This window comes from Protopterus annectens, chromosome 14.part0 (genome assembly GCF_019279795.1).
Source record: "Protopterus annectens isolate FY-2018-M chromosome 14.part0, PAN1.0, whole genome shotgun sequence".
In the NCBI taxonomy this organism is placed as follows: domain Eukaryota; kingdom Metazoa; phylum Chordata; order Ceratodontiformes; family Protopteridae; genus Protopterus; species Protopterus annectens.
The window spans coordinates 499,208,807-499,229,070 of NC_056748.1; the positions used below are offsets into that span (position 1 = coordinate 499,208,807).

A 20,264-nucleotide genomic window follows, 5' to 3' on the forward strand; every position below is an offset into this window, starting at 1 on the left:
GATTTCCTGCATAACCCACTGGGGATTACAGTCTGTCAATAATTCTATACACTAGTTTTTACTTCTTGTTCAGAAATATATAGCAATGCAAAGTCTGTTATTCTGTTATCTTTTCGTGAGAATTAGAGTAATATTTAAAAATTGACCTTGGGGATTGGGGGTCTGTCCACCATAATTTTGTTCTTGCTTCTTGAACAAAGAAATTGAGAGCTACAAAGGAAGCACTTAGTCTAAAACTAAAATTAGATACAGCATTGATGCTGCTGTTATTGCTGCATATTTGTTTAGAGATATAAAGGAAACAATCAGTACAGAATATTACAGTTCTGATATCACTGCCAAATTGAAGTAAGAGTAAAGTGAGAACAGTCACCACGATAAATCCTCTTTGCCACAAGTAAAGTCCAATAGGCAATCACCATGTAGAATAAAAAACTTTTTATTTTAGAACAAGGAATAAGCGCTTTCACGTAGTGCAAGCTACGCTTCATCAGATACTATTACATAAAACAATTCCCATTCATATACCTATCCTTTTGGCGGGCTCATTAATTCAATCACTTATTAGCACATTATTTGATAATGACACTTAATCAGCAGTGCTTTAATCCAAGTGCGCTTCCTTGGAACACAGTACAAAAATTTGCTGTACATACACGATAGACTGGATATATCCAATATTTTGGTACCAGCGATAGAATGGGGACTTCTTTGAAGTTAATATTATGCTTGGGAATGTTTATATGTGAGTAGAGCGTTATGGTGTATACTGAGCAATTCAGTCTATTCAGTTCTTAAAGATGATGTCCTATCATTATTGTTTTTTATACATGTTTAGCGTAGAGTTGAGCATTTGTTTTTAATAAGAGTATAACATTTGTTTCTTGTGATTTATGTAATTTTTGCATTGTGTTCTAAGGAAGCGCACTTGAATTGAAGCACTGCTGTTTAAGTGTCATTAACAAGTAATGTGCTAATAAGTGATTGAAATAATGAGCCCGCCAAAAGGATAGGTATATGAATGGGAATTGTTTTATGTAATAGTATCTGATGAAGCGTAGCTTGCACTACGTGAAAGCGCTTATTCCTTGTTCTAAAATAAAAAGTTTTTTATTCTACATGGTGATTGCCTATTGGACTTTACTTGTGGCAAAGAGGATTTATCGTGGTGACTGTTCTCACTTTACTCTTACTTCATTTTTTTGGCCTTGGTGAGAACGTCTTTAGCAGTGAGCTGTGTTCCTTTTTCATCATTTGCTTCTACTTTTGTTCACAACTCAACGCACACGATGGATGGTTTGAATATCGGTGCTGCTTCTGTTCCAGAGTCGAGGGATACAACCCGTCTTTGAGCTCATGCTCAACCTTAAAAAACTACTACTTTTTTCTCCAAATCCGTCTCCCATGAAAAAACAAAAGTTAAAACTCCTCTCTCTCAATAATACAACCACTGAAGTCACTTCTCATAGCAAATTATTAGGGATGATAGTGGATGATAATCTTAAATTCAACCTGGGTATACAAAACTGCATAAGAAAAACTCATTAAAAGCTAGGGATGCTTTACAGAGCCAAAATCTCTCTCACGGACGCAACTAAAGCTTCACTTGCCACTTCTTATCTCCTCCTCACACTTCTTTATGGTGCTCCTATCCTTACTTACCTTCAGGCATCAAAACAATAAAAACGTGAACAATGCTACAACAAAGTTGCTAAATTTGCAGCAAAAACCCTTTCAGAGCCCATCACTATATAGCACTATGAGGCCTAAATTGGTTAAAACTACTCCCTCAACTAACATATATACAGCTTCTTACCACCTATAAAATTATCCAGAATGCATCTGATTGTCCAGCACTAAATAACATTCTTCACAACCATGTTTTCAGTCCAGTCATTATGATCCAGTGATCAAAAACTGCTGTCTGTCCACAAACCTATCAAATCTGCCGCACATTGTCTGTATTCGTACCATGTTGCTACGGCCTTGGACTCCTTATCTCTATTCATCAGGTCAATACCCTCCATCCTATCCTTCAAACCCATTCTGAAAGACTTCCTAGTCAAAAGATGACTGTCTTCTTGCTTCACACCAGGATATACTATATCCCTAAATAAACATGAACAAATATCGATGGATACCTTACCTCTCCTTGTTCTCCTGTCTCTGCTCACTTCCTTATCAGTTTCATTCCCCTGCCTTTCTCTCTAAATATACAATAACCTTGCTATTCTCTCACTTCATATAGCAATTCCTGTTTGTATTATACTAACTTACCTTTAATTTCTCTGTAAACTGGTTAAAATTTCTCTTAACTATTAAACTATTGTCATATTACTTGTATCTATTCTTAACTAATGTTTTCATATTATGTCTAATTTGGTGTAATTATTTAAACTGTAGTTGTTTTTTTTTATTATTTTTAAAGACTGTAAAATTATTACTCTTAAAATGTTTTGTAATACTATGAAACTTTTCTCCCTGGGCCTCTGCTGCAAATGGGCTCGTACCCAGTCGGACTTTCCCTGTAATCAAATGTTACTAAATAAATAAATAGAAACAAATTCTCTACATCTACAAATGGAATGAAGGAAGTAATATAGTGAGTGCACCATTGTCCTGATATTGTTCTAGTGAAGAAAATGAATAAATTAGAATTTCTAATTGGTGGTATAGCAGATAAATTAGGTGTGTGTTTTTACTGGCTCTGCAGATTGGAACAAACATTTCGACTATCACTCTGTAATGGCAGAAAGCAGCAAATATTACCATGTAATATGTATTTATGCTGGTGTTTAAGGTGCTCACATGGTCACACACTTCACTGTGGTTATATGCATCAGTGCAGATTACCAAATGTCCTCCCTGTTATAATCCCTAAAATATAAAATCACCTTCACTCTCCTTTATCCACTCTCTAACTTCTCCTAATGAGTGCAAAGTAGTATTGTTCAGGGTCCCCCTTTTCACTTTGTCTAATGTGTGAAGTACTACACATTCTCTGGGCCACCCCTTCTCCCACAACATAATAAGAAATGCTCAGTATTGTACACCATAGCCTTTCTTAGCCAGACATACCTAAGTTTCACTGTCTATGGAGTGACTTCCAATCTCTTGGTGTAGCACTGATGGCAATCCACAGCTAGATGCTTAAAAATGATACACCAGACCAGTTCATAAGACATGCCGATGAAGGAGGTGTAATTGTAGTAATGAATCAAGGTTTCTATCTAAATAAAATGTATAATATGCTACAAGAGCAAGCTACTTATTCTCGAATAGAAGTTACACAAGTGAAAAGTATAATAAAAGAAGTACAGACAACTTTGCATGAAATGCATATGGGAGGACTCATTACAGATGAGATATATGAGTTTGTTAGAATAGAGACCCCAGTGATTCCCATTATTAAAGGGCAGCTGAAGATACATAAGGATAGGAATGATCCGCCATTTAGACCAATTGTGTCAGGTCGTGGATGGGTCACAGAATATCTATCAATATGGGTGGAGAACAAATGGAAACAAGTACTGGTTTATGCACCTTTAGGATACAGCTCACTTTTTGACATCACTGGCAGAATATGAAAGCACTATAAATGATGGCCAAAGGTCAATGTATCTAACCTTAGATGATGACAATTCGTTCACAGTGATTCCTAATGATTATGGAATAAACAGACATGCTTGGGCAGATGAAAGAACAATCTGGCTGATAAGCACATTCTTAAAGCTAATACTGGGAAATAATGTGTTCTTATTTTATGACCAATATTATTGACAATGGTGGGGGGTTGCCATGGGCAGTGCGTATGCCAACACTTACTCAAACTTGGTGTTGGCCACTTGGGAAGAGGAAGGTATATTTTCAATGAATAATGAGTGGTGCACTTTGCTACAATATTTGCTATAGTCTATTTTACACAATAAAAAATGCTATAAAAATAGTATGTGCAGTGGGAGACATATGAATCACAGTGTTCTACCAATGCCATGTTATGATGAAATCTGGTGTATGAGTTCCATAATTTTCCAGAATCTCACCTACAGTTTTTCCATTAAATTCATAAACAGCATGACCTGTAAATGCTTAAAGAGTGGTCCACAAATTTAGCCATGTAGTAATTCAGCAGAGGTGCACCTAGTTTGTAACAAGATTATAGTAAAGCTATGGTCTGTATCCTATAACAAATCCAGTTTCACTTGTTTTGATTTCTGCTGTTGCATCTAACTTAAATCCTAGAAGGCAGTACAATATAGTCTAAACTAATTTGTAATCTACTGCATGATGCTATGTAAAATGATTTCCCCAAATCTAGGTAAGTTACTTGCACGAGTTTTCCTCAGTTTGTTATTTTAGTGATCGGGTCAATATGTCTTATATTAATCTTTCATGATATCAGCACTATAGTTCATGTTGCCCTTGGTGCTATGTCATCTGGGTTCATATATAGCTATATCTTTAGTAGCAGCCATATTCTTATGGAAAACCAATGTGGTGCAGTTACTTAACTCTAAGATTGTACTTTGAATTTAAACAAAAACTGTCCATATGTCTGGCTTTGTACTAAATTAAGTCAATTTTTCAGCTTCTCCTTCATCAATAACTAATCTCATCATTTGCCAAAGTCTAAACTTTCTTGTTCAACCATTTCAAAAAAGATAAGTTTACATTAAGAAATCTACCTTTGCAAAGCCCTAGAGGAATAATATGTTTTCTCCACACGTGATGCTACAAGCAGCTGGTGGCTCATGTAAAGCTATTCCAATCTGCACGCTACTCTGCTCATTTACTATATGGAACAACGGGGACTTGAATAACATAGTATCCATTAAACAATCTAAAGCATCACAAAAATGGCTTACACTAATAACAAGCCAGTTTGTACCCTAGCATGTTACTCCTTATACCATTCTTAGAGGACAAAAACTCCACATTCCATCAGGTTTCTAAATTGATTTAAGGGTGCATATTCAATAGATTGCTCAAAAATGTTTCCAAATCCACTAATTTTGCTATTTAAAAGTACCCACACCTTTGTGACTAGCCTTTCCCTTTGCACCAGTCTTCATTGTTAGACTGATGTGTGGATCAGGAGCTGATTGTGACGGACAGTGTTAGGTTGGGCATCTCATGATCTAAGGATAAATTGTGGAGAGTGGTAGCAGGACATTCTTTGTAGTTAGCAAAGTCCAGGAGACCCAGACAGAGGAATTAACCTTAACAACCTCATATTAGAATGGAGAATATGAAGAACTACTTGGCAACCAGTTTAGAAACGTATTTAGTACTAGTGGATAAGGATGCAGATCCCTTTCTACCAGGAATAATACTCAGATGGAAAAGGGATGCACAATTGCTATCTGTTGAGAATAGTATTTTAATATATGACCTGAGGATCAGAGTTAATTTGCTACTCATCTTAAATGTTATTTTATATGCGGTGCAGTGGTGCAGCAGTAGCGTTGTCGCCTCACAGCAAGAGGTTCTCCAGTTCGATTCTCGGCTGGAGTACCTTCTGTGCGGAGTCTGCATGTCCTCCCTGTGTTCGAGTGGGTTTTCTCCAGGTACTCTGGTTTCCTCCCACATTACAAAGACATGTATCTGGAGAGTTTCTCCCCAGGCCTCTGCTGAAAATTGGCTTCATTCCAAGTGGACTTTCCCAGTAAACAAATGTTAAATAAAAAAATAATTTTGCAAAATGTGCAAACCTAATGGTGAACAGCAATCACAAGCTGTAATATTTTGGCAAAGGAATTGCTGCTAGAATAGGTTGTAATGGCTAGTACCAACTAGCATGGCACTTTTGCTTCAGATCTGCTTTGAGGCCAAGGGCCTATCTTCTAAATGTCTGGCTTGTCTCATACAATATTAAATTGCTTCATGCTGTACAGTAATGCTGCTGACATTTTACATAATATTAAATTCATTTCATATCCCATAGAATCCTGCTGACAGATACAGTTTGCTTTCAGTGCAGCCTTCCTTAGTGTTCATGAACAGATCATCAAATATATTTCCAGTGCAATTCTTTTTAAGCTGAAACGAAGAGGTTGTATTACTCAATTTATGTATTATTACTAAATGTTAGTTTGCCCATTAAATGCTTTTTGTCATTCTGACTAGGCCTTAACAAAATAATGTAACATTTGTAACAAAATATACAGCTGAGTAAACCAGCACTAGAAGATAGAATGGCAAATATCTCCACGGCAACCATATACTTCCCCTGTGTACTCAGGTATGCTGGGATAAAAGACAGCCAGACACTGACAAAGACTAGCATGCTGAAGGTGATGTGTTTGGCTTCATTGAAGCTATCAGGTAACTGTCTTGCTACAAAAGCAACTATGAAGGATACACTGGCAAGCAATCCCATATATCCCAGCATACAATAGAAAAATACCCCCTGGCCTTCATTGCATTCAAATATGACCTTTGGGTTCATAACTTGTATATGTAATTCTGGAAATGGAGGCAAAATGGCTAACCAAATCATACATAAAATAATCTGACAAAAAGTGCCAAAAAAAATAATGAGGTATGGTGTCTTAGAGCATACCCAGTGCCGCAAATTACTGTTTGGGTTTGTTGCTTTAAATGCAATGACAACAGTGATGGTTTTTGCCAAAACAGAAGAAACACTCATGGAAAATATTGTCCCAAAAACAGTCTGTCGAAGCATACATGTCACATTCTCTGGCTTACCAATAAACATCAGAGTACAGAGGAAGCAGAGCATAAGAGATACTAGAAGAAGGTAGCTGAGATCACGGTTGTTGGCTTTGACAATTGGAGTTTCTCTGTATTTGATAAAAATGTACATAACCAAAACTGTGGTGAAGCTGAAGAAACCTGAAATGGCAACCAATGTGACTCCCAAAGGGTCTTCATAGGCCAGAAATTCAATGGCTTTTGGGATACACTTAGTATGTCTTTCATTTGGCCATTTATCTTCTGGGCACTTAAGGCAGTCAACTGCATCTAAAATAATAATAATTTAGAAAGTATATGAGTTGATTAAGCAATGACAACCTTTCAATATAATACATACTATTTTGCTGTGTTTGCTAAAGATGATGCATTAGTGTTTACTATTCTCAGTGTTTGCTTGTATTAGACAATTTCAACAAAAATGCAGCTATACTTTCTATTAATAACAACCAGTGTTGGTGACTGTTCCTTAGGATTCAGAAAGGATTATTGCAAGCAAGAAGCCTTAACACCAGCATCTTTCAACTCACGGTAACCCTTTCTGATTCTTAGATTACCCTACCACTGACATTTCCCGCTAGAAGGAGCATCAGTGGAGACGATGACCCTACTGGACAAGCTGTAGTTTAACGAGGCAATTCGGGGGTTGGATAATGGTATTAAGCCAAGTGCTTTCCCCAGAAATGACTGCAGTTCCCAATTTATGTTTTCAAATGATTCAGAGATTCACTCAGCTGCATAAATTTCAACTGAGGGAGGAAAAATTTAACACCATCAGAAGACAGCAGTTACCCATTGATACTAATAAAAGCAGTCACACTGCAGGTAAGTTCAGTGAAGCTCAGCGGAGGTGTGGGGGTGGGGGGTAGTTTGTAAGGTGTATATGTATATGGAAGGAGCATGAATGAAGTCAGATGTGTGTGTGTGTGTGTGTGTGTGTGTGTGTGTGTGTGTGTGTGTGTGTGTTTAAGTGTAAGTGAGTGTGTGTGCACATCTATAAGGGTATGAATGAAGTCAGATGAATGTGTGTGTGTCTTTACCTGGATAATATTAGTAGTGAGGTTGAACAGATAATTGAGCATACGCATGTGTGTGAATGCTTGAGTTGACTGGGGGGGTTATTTAATGACGACTGGATGTGTGTGTGTGTGTGTGTGTGTGTGTGTGTGTGTGTGTTTGTGCATGAATGCTTGAATGTGTGTATGTGAGTGTAAGGGTGATGCCTGTGCCAATGCAATGCTTGAGCAACCAGTGTAAACACTACCAACATCACAGGTCTGACACCACTAGCAGTAAAAAATTCAATTCAGAGACATACTGATTAGTGGGTAATAAGGTCTTCCTCATTGCGACCATAGCTATCTCTAAATTGCATTTTCATCTGATTGAGTAAATTGACCAGTTTGCAGTAGATAATTTATGCAAGAGGTGGGATTTTTTCTGGCTCACAAGGACTGCTCTCTAAAGACGGGCAAATCAATACACTAAGCTTTGAGCAACAGCATTATTTATTCATAATGTAATTTTAACTGTAGATATAAAACCTAAAACAAAATCCTTAAAACAACCACTAGGGATAATACCTATTGGCTAATGAAGCAAAGAAACTAAAACACGTTGGAATGGTACCAAAAATTCATCAAATTATTACTGGATGAGCAGTTTTGTCCATTCACTTTGTCACATCATCAGACCCTTTGTTTTGATCACAGTGAATTACAAAAATAGGTGGCCCATCCTGATTGACATAACATGCATTTTTTGTTTCCTCTGTTTTACAAGAAAATTTTAAATCAAAGAACACGATGTTATTCATTAAAAGCCACTAAAAATGAGCACCTGATGTACTAGAAATATGCCTGTCATGTACAAAGTGGAGCTCTGTTCTGAGACTGCCAATCAGGTTTCTTCTAAACATCTCAATATATAAATAATTAGTCCAGTCAGCCCTTCTGCCATAAAGTGGTAAAGCCCTAACTACAAACTAGGTGACCAGAGTACTACTAGCAGCTCATCACCTGACTGAGAGAGCAGGAAGGACAGTGAAATGACAAGGATGTGCCTGCCTCTTTGGGACACGGATAGGGGTAGGGGTGACGTGTTGGTAGGGTGGGACATTTTTTGCAGCCTGGTGAAAATGCATATCAAATTCCCAAGTTCAGGCATATGAGAATGTTTGAGCTTGCATCCCCTCCTATGGCAGAGGTAAGGATGCACTTAGACCATGCATAATTGCAGGTAGTGACCCCTAAAACTAAACAATATCAGAATACAGGGGGCAGGGCATATCAAGAAAAAAAAAACATCTTGACCACAGCATGGCATCCCCAGCTTCTCTCCTTCTTTCCCAGTCACAAAGGGATTTCATGGGCCATAACCATGAGGTCTTCTCTTCTAGAGAGATGCAACCCACCTGGAAATATTTATGCAGAGATGTCCATCCAGTGGCCCTGGGAAAGGAATGAGGTTTGTACCAAGCTGAACTGAGGTGGGCTACCAGCCACAATTTTGATCTGAGATACCAGATGACTAGAGGCTTCTGAGTTTCCCAAAAAAACATAAGTTGCCTGTATTTTTGCTTATGTATACTATTTACTGCAGGTTTGCCTGCCACCTACTTTAATACTGTATTTATATACTGTGTACAAAACTACACTGTTTACTGTGCCTGTTAAATTGTATTTTACAGCTGTTTTCACTTTTTCACTGTTTACAAAACTCTTTTTATTATTTCACTATTTGTTAAGTATTTGCTGGTACTTTTAACCGTTGCAAAGCTATCTGTTCTGGTTTTCCCACCAAGCAGTGTTAAAATAGTTCATTTGTTAGCTGTTTAAAACATTCTTTATAGTCTCCTTGCTGATTTTCTGTTGTTTTAAATGTTTTTAGTGTCTCACTGCTATTTTTACGCTGTGTTAAACTTTCTCTAGTGTTTCCCATCAAAACAAGGATAGCTAGTAACTGTAACATAGTCCAGATACAGGTTTGCTGCATTTGGGTCTATTTCTAGTGACTGCTTGTTCTGAGCACATTTTCCAGGCCATCTTGGATTGGAAAGGGCCTTTCTGCACTCTAGTGAGAGGAGTGTGCTGATTGGAACCTGTCTGGAGAAAGGTGCTTGGTCTAGGGCCTGAAGTAAGCATCCTCATTAGTCATTCTGAACCTTTTTAAAGTTTTTTTTTCAAGTTTTTAGCTTCTGTTTTTTAAGCCCTGCATTTGAGCAAGCTTCTGCTTGTTTGTCCTGAACTGAACTGAGGTGGGTTACCAGCCACAACTCTGAGCTAAGACACCAGATAAGTAGAGGCTTCAGAGCTTCCCCTAAAACAAAAGTTGTCTGTTTTTTACCTTATTTATACTTTTTACTGCACTTTTTATTGCCTGCTGCCTACTTTAAAACTGCATTTATATACTGAGCAGGATTCACGAAGCCTCAGTGTAAGAGATACATGGCTTACACGGAGGCTGCAGTTAAACGGTGTGATGTCAGCATGTCATGCATATGCATGAGGGCATGCTGAATCACACCTAAGGCTAACACGGTCCGTGGAAGACAGTAGGGGGCATGTCCGTAGGCCGAGCCCTGCAAGCGGACACGCCCCCAGAAGAGTAAAAGTGCCCAAAGTAAACACCCACGACAGAGGCCATGGAAATGTGAATAAACACAACACAACACATGCCCACAGACTATGAACATAAAATATATAAATGAACATGTTATATATTTTTTTAAATCGTAAAGATGTTTGCCCGTGAGTGCTCGCTTTGCTGGGCGTGCCTGTAGCTTAGCCACAGTTAGCAGTCAGTGGAAAAGCATATAAGAACTAAATATGCAAAGTAAGCCAAGAAGCAATAGCGTAGCAGTAGAGACGTCGGCTGAAGAGCAGGCAGTCATGGTTCGAGCCCCCATATCATCAATTTTTATTTTTAGTAAAATAAGCACGAAACAAGTCCCTGACAAATATGTACACATATAAAATTATATTTTATGTAAAATGTAATGAAATAGTCCATTTATTTTGAAGAAATGTGAGATAACAAAACAATAAAAAATGCGAGATGTGCCTATAGCTGAGCTACAGTTTAACAAGGTGAGTGCATCCGCCCGTAGGTAAGCAGTGGTTTAACAGGTGTAAAATGAGTGCCCGTAGGTGAGCAGTGGTTTAACATGCTGAAACTGTGTGCCCCTAGCTGAGCTGAGCGTAATATGCGTGCTAACAGCCAAATGAAGCATAAACCAGCGTACCGCGCCAACAAGCTAACCGACGGGCAACATTGAGCAAGCTGTATCAAAACTGCCTTTACACAGACACACCCCCTAGCCTGTCTAGACAGTCATAAAAAATAAAAAGCAGTGGCCAGGTTCGAACCCAGGATACTATGCACCATAGTCAAGGTACTGAACCACTAAGCCATGACAGCACTACCTAGAAATGCAGTAATAGCAAATATATAGGAATGAATACAAAGTGGAGCATGACAAAGCAGGTTTTGTGAAGCTGATACAATTCCAAAATGGCCAATCATAGATATGTGCGGGAAAAACGGCATATATAAGCCCCATAGGCGGGAATACACAGCATAAACGATTGTAGAACTAACTTGCAGCGAGAATGTCAGGAGTAGGTGAGGGTAGTTGCTTTCGAGCACAGAGGTGGGGTGTTGAGGAGTCCAGATACATGGTCTGGCTCCTAGTCCACAATCATGAGGTCCAACTCATGCAGGGCCAGGTCCTGTGGGAAGCATATAGGGCTGAGGCGTGGGACCGGTTGGCTCATGATCTCACCAGTGCCACAGAGATTCCAAGGACTGGTGAGCAGGTCCATCACCACCATGCGTACCTGAAGAGACGGAAGCAGGACCAATTGAACCTTTGGATCCAGGAGGCCCGGCAAATGCCCAACGTCCCACTACTGAGTAAGTTACATTTAATTATGTATGTAAGAAATTAAACTAGCTGATATTATGGAGATGTGTATTCCAATATTACTTCATTTATATTACAGCTGCAGGTGTCCGTTCTGCAAACCACAGAGCCTATAGCGATAGGCTGGTGCAGTTGCGCCACCAGGCAGGTCAGTAATCCACTCCCAGTAACTGTAAAGAAATATAAAAGTATGACAGTTAGCAAAAGAGTGCAGTGTAGTCACTAAGTAATAAAATGTGCAAGTAACAGTCTAAGAGTGTTTGCAAGTATTGCTTGATTACAAAAGTGTGTTGCAGTCTGTAATCTAAACAGAAAAATGAAAATGTCTGAAATAAAGTCTGAAATAAAGATGCCCCACCTGTAATATAATAGTACACAACCTGCAGCAGGCTGAAAAGTACAGCTGCAGAAGATGAGCAAATCACATGTGTGAAATATATCCCTGTTGAAATACTTAAACATGACAGAAGTGAGACTGCTAGAAAGGATTGTAATAACTACAGATAAAACATGTTAATAAAGCCTAGAAGTAAGTACCATCCTGAATAGTAAAATGAAAACAAGTGAGAGAGTGTGAGAAAGAGTTATGAATCCACCAATAAAGAAGTAATAACCCCCTGAATAAAGTATACTGCAGGCAGTACAGACTGAAATGAATGTGACAAGTAGAACCAAACTGCGAAATGTGTTCAAAGTGTTGCTGCAGCTGGAATGTGTATCCCAAAATCTGGATATGTTGCTCTCAGTCTGCAATATGCAGATAGTATGATTGTCTGAAATACCAAACATCCACAGTTGTCTATAGCTATATAAAGCAAATGTAGCAGGATGATGTAGCTGAACAAAGCCAGATATGAACGTGTATGAAGAACAATAAAATGTATATTGATGTAGCAGTAACAGTCCTATCACCAAATTGAAGTAGTTATGATATAGGAAACTGTAGTTAGAACAGTAGTGTGTATATATCTGCAGCTATTAGAAATGTACAGCATATGTATTTGGAAGGTGTTAATATTATTTTCTTCACCCCACCCTATAACCACATATAACCCATTCCACGTGAAAATGGTATGTGCAATCACAATTAACACCCCTGGACATTTGTCCTGTTGGGTCATAAATATTTGCATGTACGTTGATGCATCTGCCCTGTTCATACATCTAAACCTGATGGCCTGTTGCCATCAATCAACCCTGCATGTTGTTGGACTGTGTATTGCTGTTCAAATTATGCATGTGTTATGCTCGCTGTTCAATAGTGTGAATATCTGGGTGTTTGGTTAATGGGAATACTAATGCATGCTGTTACAACTAATTGCGAATGGTATTGTATGTTACTAGCCCAAACTGTCATGACATAATGCAAAACATAGGACGACAGGGAAGGCGGGTTCCAGCGGACCCACCTCTCCCACCTCAGCTGGCGAGTGCACCTGGCACTAGTGCCCAGTCTGGACCCTCCTCCAGTGGCCCTGTGCCACCTGCGGGTGGAAGCACTGCAGGGGATGGGGCCCCTCCCCCCTCTGCAAGTGTGGCCGGAGGAGAACCACCACTCACCCTCCGTAGCGTCCGGACTGTGGTGTGTAGGGAGATTCGGGACTCTGTTCTTGGGCCCCTACGCCAGCTTGAGGCACAGGTGGCACAACTTATGGGCATGCCTGTTGCCCGGCCTACACAGCCCCCAGCACAGCCCCATCCTGGGCAGTGAAGGAACAGTGGCAACTGCCCATGGGTGGGGATATCAGTTCCACTGTTGCCATCTGTGGGCTCATGGGCTCTGGATATCCAAACATCCGTTCCCGTCAATTGTGTAACCCCCCCCACACGTGTCATACACCGCCCCTGTATGTGTCTTATTTGTCTTGTCTGTTGACCTACCCAACCTACCTCCCCCAGCTATTCCCGACTTCCTTCACCTGACATACCACTCTCACCTGACCAAAAAAAAAAAAAAGGGCACTCTGTACCCACAAAAAAATTATGCCCCATACATAGCTGCCCATTCCGCACACGTCTGCTGGACATGGAAACTATCAATTACAATTGGGTGTACAAGTATTATTGTTGTCCTGACACCTCTCTCAGGGGTGGAAGGTTTCAAATGTCACACCAAATTACATACATATGCACAGCTGTTGCTGATGAAGAAATGGGCAGCTATGGGCCTTACCTACATCCCTCCTGCAAAACCCAAGCTTGTTTCCCTACTGTCTTACCCTCTGTGACCCCTTTTCACCACTTTCCTGTCTCCCCATTTTCATTTCTTTCAAAGAAAATAGCGTGGGTGTGCGCCAGAGTAAGCACTGTTAAGCGGTTGTAAGCGGGTGTGCGTGGAGCTGAACGCCAGTGCGCATGCGGGAGCTCCGCGAAAACCAGCGCTAACCCGGTTACAACTGCTTAAAAGTGCCTTAGTCACTCTGATTGACAGGTCCTGTAGTCAGTTCAAAAGCAAAATAAAATCCCACTGTCAGTCCCGAACCTAGGACCTTAGAAACAGTAGTCTGCATGACCTACCACTAAGCCATGACTCTTATACAAGAACATTGTGCTAAAATAAATATATCATGTAATAGTAGGAATGAATGTAAAGGGAATGTAGGATATGTAGTACACAAAGCATGTCATTCATACTTACTGTCAGAACTAGTGGATTTCCATAATAGTAGTGTGTGAACAGAAACAGCCATGCTAGTTGGTAGCTAGTAGGTAATAATGTCAGTTAATGTACATATATAAATGTATGTATATTTACATATATATATATATATATATATATATATATATATATATATAGTTGTAGGTGTCAGTGTGCATACACACTTACTACAGGAAACAGGAGAGAGGAATGGAGAAATGTGAATCTACAACACAGCCTGAATCATGAAAGAGATACTAACCTTTACACTCACAGAACAGTGTCCACAGCATACCAGCATGGTCCCCGCCCTTACAATATGAAAGGGCAACGCCTATCTCACATACCTTTTTATAGCACTGTCCTGAAATCACAGTGAGACCTGCAATCAGTACACAACTGGCTGCATGCAATTAGCAAATGCTGGCTTACAATTGGTGCAGAGGCTATCACATGGACATATGCAGATACCTACAAAAGCATCCTGTACTCACACTCCACACATGCAATACGTTCATTGCACTGTCTGGAGGCAGAGAGAGAAAAAAAAAAAATAACACGAACAACAACACACGGTACACAAACTGAGTTGAAGCTGTCAGCAGTAACAGTACCAAGCCGTGCCAGCAGTAGTAGCGGTAACACAACCAGCTGCGACAAACACAGGTAATGTAAAGTAACAGGTTAATAGTCTGCATACTGTAAACCCTCCATATGTGTCATAGGTCTGTATCTATAGGTATGTCCATGTGATATGTTGTGTGTACGTACTTCCACCAAAAGGGGATGACTATACATTACATGTCATTCAGTGTTAGGCCATGATCCTGGCAGCAGTTTTCCATTGCAGTGAGGCCTGTCTGTAGGATGTGTGTGTCAGCTGGTGTAACGACTATAGCGCTTAGTTAGCAGTCATCTGGGAACTTTGTCATCCACAACCCGCACATGTTTGCTTTTACATTTGAGAAATAAATGCCAAACAAGAGGGGTCCTAGGACAGAGGCCTGTGGGATACCACATGTGACTGGCATTGAGTCTGACATGGCTCCTACAATATCGATATTATGGATTCTGTATGTCAACCAGTGTGCAACCCATCATGTGACATATGTAGTAACATGTAAGCTAATGAGCTTGTCTATGATGCCTGAGTGGAGTACTGTGTTGAAGGCCTTAGGCAAGTCCAGGTAGGCTGTATGGATTGCGTTGCCCTCATCAATGGCTGTAGTGACTGTTTTGAAAGGTCAACCAGGTTCAAAAGGCAGGATCAGCCCATCACAAAGGCAAACTGGCTGGGAACAAGTGTCTGCAGGTACCCAATATCGCTGTATATGCGTCCCATACTGAATCATTCCATAGCTTTGCAGACCAGGCTGGTTAAGCTTATGGTGCGGTAGTTCCCAGGGTCAGTAGAGGTGCCTCCTTAGTGGAGTGGGACCACTGTTGCTGTATGCCAGTGTTCAGGTACATATCCTGTAGTACGGCCAAGGTTAAATATCAGTCTTATATGGGGTTGTATGTCCTCTTGGAGTTCACGTAGCACACATCCTGGGATACCATCAGGTCACATTGATGCTGTGTGTTCTGCTTTGCTGAGGGCGGCCCTCACCTGGACATGTGAGATGATAGGGAGGTTACATTCAGCTGTGATAAGTATTTCTAAGTGTGGGGGAGAAGGAGGGGGGATACGTGCATCGAACCTGTCTGCAAGAATGTTGCCAATATCTGTGTGTTTGGTGAATGTTAAGTAGGTGTGTATTAACTCAGAGCATATCTGAGGCATTTGGTCCATATGTGTAACATTACTGAAGAGGGCCTTGTGGTTATCTATAGTGTTCGTGGCCATTTCCATCCCAGAGTAGGCCGTGGATGTTGTTATGAGAGACCGTAGCTTATTACCAGTGCTGCAACAGATGCCTTCCCTTAATGTGAATCTGCTCTGTCCTGCAGTAGCCTCCTTCTATCGTTATACAATCTGCCTTTGGCTGGGGTCCACCGGACAGGATGCCTAACCTTTGTGCATAGGGTCTGGGTTAGAAATGTGTGCATGTTCCATGCAATCTTTGGGATGTCCGTGGGAAGTATTCGCAAAGGGGTCAGCAGTGTGGGTTGTGGCTTCCACTGGCCCAGTGGGCTGCATGGATACCATCTCAGTCCTAACAAGTGAATAACTGTCTAATCACATACATATCAAAGTAGTCTACTGTGTTGGTGGTGGTGGTGGGATATGTATATCCAGGCCGAGTAACTTGTGTCCAGATCACACTAGTGGATGGCGTTCCACATACAATACCTTGGTATGAACCCCCAGAGTGAGGTTGTGCATTGGACCCGTTGCAGTGTGCTGACCGATGGGGCATGCTACTATGTTGTATGGAATGTGGCAGGTATTGTTGCACAGGTGTTGGCTGAGCACTGATATCTGGCCATGTACTTGTGTATCCACCAAGAGACACACACACATGCTACATATGGGAGTAGTAGTATATCACTACAGTTGAGTATCATGTATAGTATGTGTGCCATATATTGCTGACATAGTCTGCTGATATCCTGTTTGTGTTCTCTTCCAGGGACATGGCGCGTGAGCGTAATCCCACCTACTCTGCAGCAGAAGATGAGGAGATACACCAGAGCCTGGTGCGGGATTATGACATACTGTTTTCCCGCACCAGCCAGAATCAGCAGGAGAGGGCTGCACTGTGGCAAGACCTTGTCTGTAGGGTAAATGAAGTTGGCACGCATAATAGGACATATGAGCAGGTATGACATCACTGCAGTGATTTAATCAGAAATGTCCGTCAGTGTGCGTCGGATATCCACAGGCAACAGGTTGCCACAGGAGGTGGGGTGGCCACACATCCTCCCCCCTCACCAGACTGGAGGGGCTACTCCTAAGTGTTGTGGATCCAGCCCCGGAACAGCAACAGCAATACACCTGCATCATGATGGAGGCTGGATCCACACAGCAGCACAACATGGAGTGTGCAGGTAATATGCCATATGTACACTTGACTGTTCTGTACACTGTTAGTTTATGCATGTGTAAGGTGTGTCCATGGTATGTAGCTGTCAACATAGTATGTAATTGTGCAGGTGTGATATTGGCAATATCAGCAGCTGACGTGTGAAAGGCAACTGGTGTATTACTGCACTGTATCATATGCAGTATCAATGGCACAGTTGTGCCCACTGAGATTAATCTCCTCATTTCTGCAGGTCCCTCCGGTGTTACAGCAAGGCAGCCCATCCATGCTGGTGAGTGTGTTTTAACAATACCTATAATAGTCCTGATAGTGCTAGTAATACTAGTGTAACTCAGTAGTGTTCTGTGTGTATACTGTGGGGTGTGCATGTGTGCCTGTGTCCATGTGTGCATGTGTGCCTGTGAGCCTGTGTCCACATGTGCATGTGTGCATGTGTCCACGTGTACACGTGTCCATGTGTGCCTGTGTCCATGTGTCCATGTGTGCATGTGTGCATGTGTCCACATGTGCATTTGTCCACGTGTGCATGTGTGCATAAGTGCATCACTGGTAACATTGTGTGGACACTGTGCACTGTGTTTCCTGTCTTCCTCCCACAGGTTCTGGTGCTGCTCTGGTGTCCTGCAGCAGGGAACCTGAATCTGGTGCCACAGGTACTGATAATGATGATATCTTTGTAATGGCACAGGAAGGTGTGTCAGGGTCCGTCATTGGTCAGCCAATTGGCAGCACACAGCTGTCAACCCCATCATTGCGCACAGTCATCCTGCCAGTACATCCTATGTCACCATTGTCCCTGACCATTGACCAGGGTAATGTGGTATCTGTGGCACATGCTTCCCCACACAGCAGCCATGGGCAGGGTCCTGCGATGGTACCACAAAGACAGTTGCCCATGGGTTCTCGTGGGAGCATCCGTGGGCGTACTGCCTCTGGCAGACGTGCCCAAAGAGGTCTGTCAACCTCAGCTATGTTTCAGGCTGTCATGCAGGCATAGTCGCGTATGGAAAGGTACACCAGATAGGGTCTGAGGGAGCTGAGAGCATGTCGCACAGCCATGACTGACAGTATGCGTGACATTGTGGATGCTATCTGTAATTTCACCGATGTCATAGACAGACATTGTGGGGACATATTACAGCAGTTCCACAACCACATGTCCATGAGCCAGGGCAATGGTGGGAGGTTGCGGCGTCGACGTGGTCGTATGCCCGCAACAGCAGCAGCTGGCAGTCGGCGTGGACGAAAACAGGCCCGTGGATACCCCTATAGTGCCAGCAGCAGCCCCAGCAATGCTGGGTCTGTGCTGTCATCGGAACGCCCCAGGAGACCAAGTGCACGTGGCTCTGGACAGTCCCAACAGGGACCTGTGTCCAGTCAACACACTCCCGCTTCTGATGACAGTACCCAGTCTGGCTTAGTACCGGATACGGTCCGTAGCACCCCTGCCAGGCACAGGTACCGTGTCCGTGCCCACAGACACTGATCTGTATGACCTGCCAGGTGCAGTCTGTGGCTGTCCACAAACTCCTGTATATGGCAGCCATGAGGTGGAAATGTGTGCGTGCATACACACATGCGAAATGTTAACACCTAGGGCTACCACATACATGCACACACTGCACCAACAGTGCCCCACCCTGTACTGCTGTCCCTCACCAACACACATACACACACATGTCAATTGGTGGTATCAGTGGCAGACTCAGGCATACCTAATTCACACCCTGTGCATATGATGAAACTGTGCCACCTACTGCAATCTCCAACATCAGTGCAGGAACAGGTAAACACATTGCTGATGCACAGGGTGACTACATAGAAGTGTATTAGTAGTATTGTGACTGCTCAGACAAGCTCCACGTGGGTTTACAGAGTGGTCCTAGCAGCAGGGAACTCAAAAAAGCTACTACCTTCTGGATTTCAGTATCTTTGCTTTTTTCACTTGAAATAGCTTCAGTAGCTTACCTTGAACTAGCCTGAACTGTTTTTTAATTGATTGCTGCATTATTTTAAAATCTGCACTTAAAGTTACATTTTAGTCGAATTTGATCGAAAGTTTGTTTGTTTGTTTAATTTAACTGTGGAGGCTGCCCACTAAAGTGTGCTAGCCTGTGTAACTAATTTATCACTGTCTCTGCATTTTCTGTGTTTCTACCAAAAAAACAAAAAAATAATCCTTGTTTTCCCGCCTTCCTCGACTAGTTTAGACCAGTTTACAGGCATTGCTGTATTCTGGGCTGTGGTGTAGTTCCTGTGTTGTCCATTACCTTACTTGGATAGAAGGAAGTTTCTTTGCTCACCAGTGGGAGTGGGGAGCCTTGAGCAGCCTACCTGTCCTTGGGGGAAGTGACCTCAGCACAAGAAGCTGTAGTAATTGGTTGTTTGCGACCATTTCTAGCTCTTTTGTAATTCACTGTTTAAAATCCACCTCTGGGCGTTTGTTTTCTGGCTATACTGCTCAGACAAGCTCCACGTGGGTTTACAGAGTGGTCCTAGCAGCAAGGAACTTAAAAAAGCAACTACCTTCTGGATTTAAGTATCTTTGCTTTTTTTCACTTGAAATAGCTTATGTAGCTTACCTTGAACTAGCCTGAACTGTTTTTTAACTGATTGCTGCATTATTTTAAAATCTGCACTTAAAGTTACATTTTAGTTGAATTTGATCGAAAGTTTGCTTGTTTGTTTAATTTAACTGTGGAGGTTGCCCACTAAAGTGTGCTAGCCTGTGTAACTAATTTATCACTGTCTCTGCATTTTCTGTGTGTTTCTACCAAAAAAACAAAAAAAATAATCCTTGTTTTCCCGCCTTCCTCGACTAGTTTAGACCAGTTTACAGGCATTTCTGTATTCTGGGCTGTGGTGTAGTTCCTGTGTTGTCCATTACCTTACTTGGATAGAAGGAAGTTTCTTTGCTCACCAGTGGGAGTGGGGAGCCTTGAGCAGCCTACCTGTCCTTGGGGGAAGTGACCTCAGCACAAGAAGCTGTAGTAATTGGTTG

At 41.6% G+C, this 20,264-nt stretch overlaps 1 protein-coding gene across 1 annotated transcript in view; it reads right to left on the reverse strand.

Annotated features, from left to right (window-relative positions):
• Positions 1–6,067: 6,067 nt before the first annotated feature.
• LOC122788690 (vomeronasal type-2 receptor 26-like) overlaps positions 6,068–20,264 on the reverse strand; it is a 104,046-nt gene continuing 89,849 nt past the window's right edge. Inside the window, exon 5 of the mRNA XM_044055585.1 lies at positions 6,068–6,984. Within this exon, the coding sequence (XP_043911520.1) occupies positions 6,068–6,984 (917 nt within the window). The remainder of the gene's footprint in view (positions 6,985–20,264) is intronic.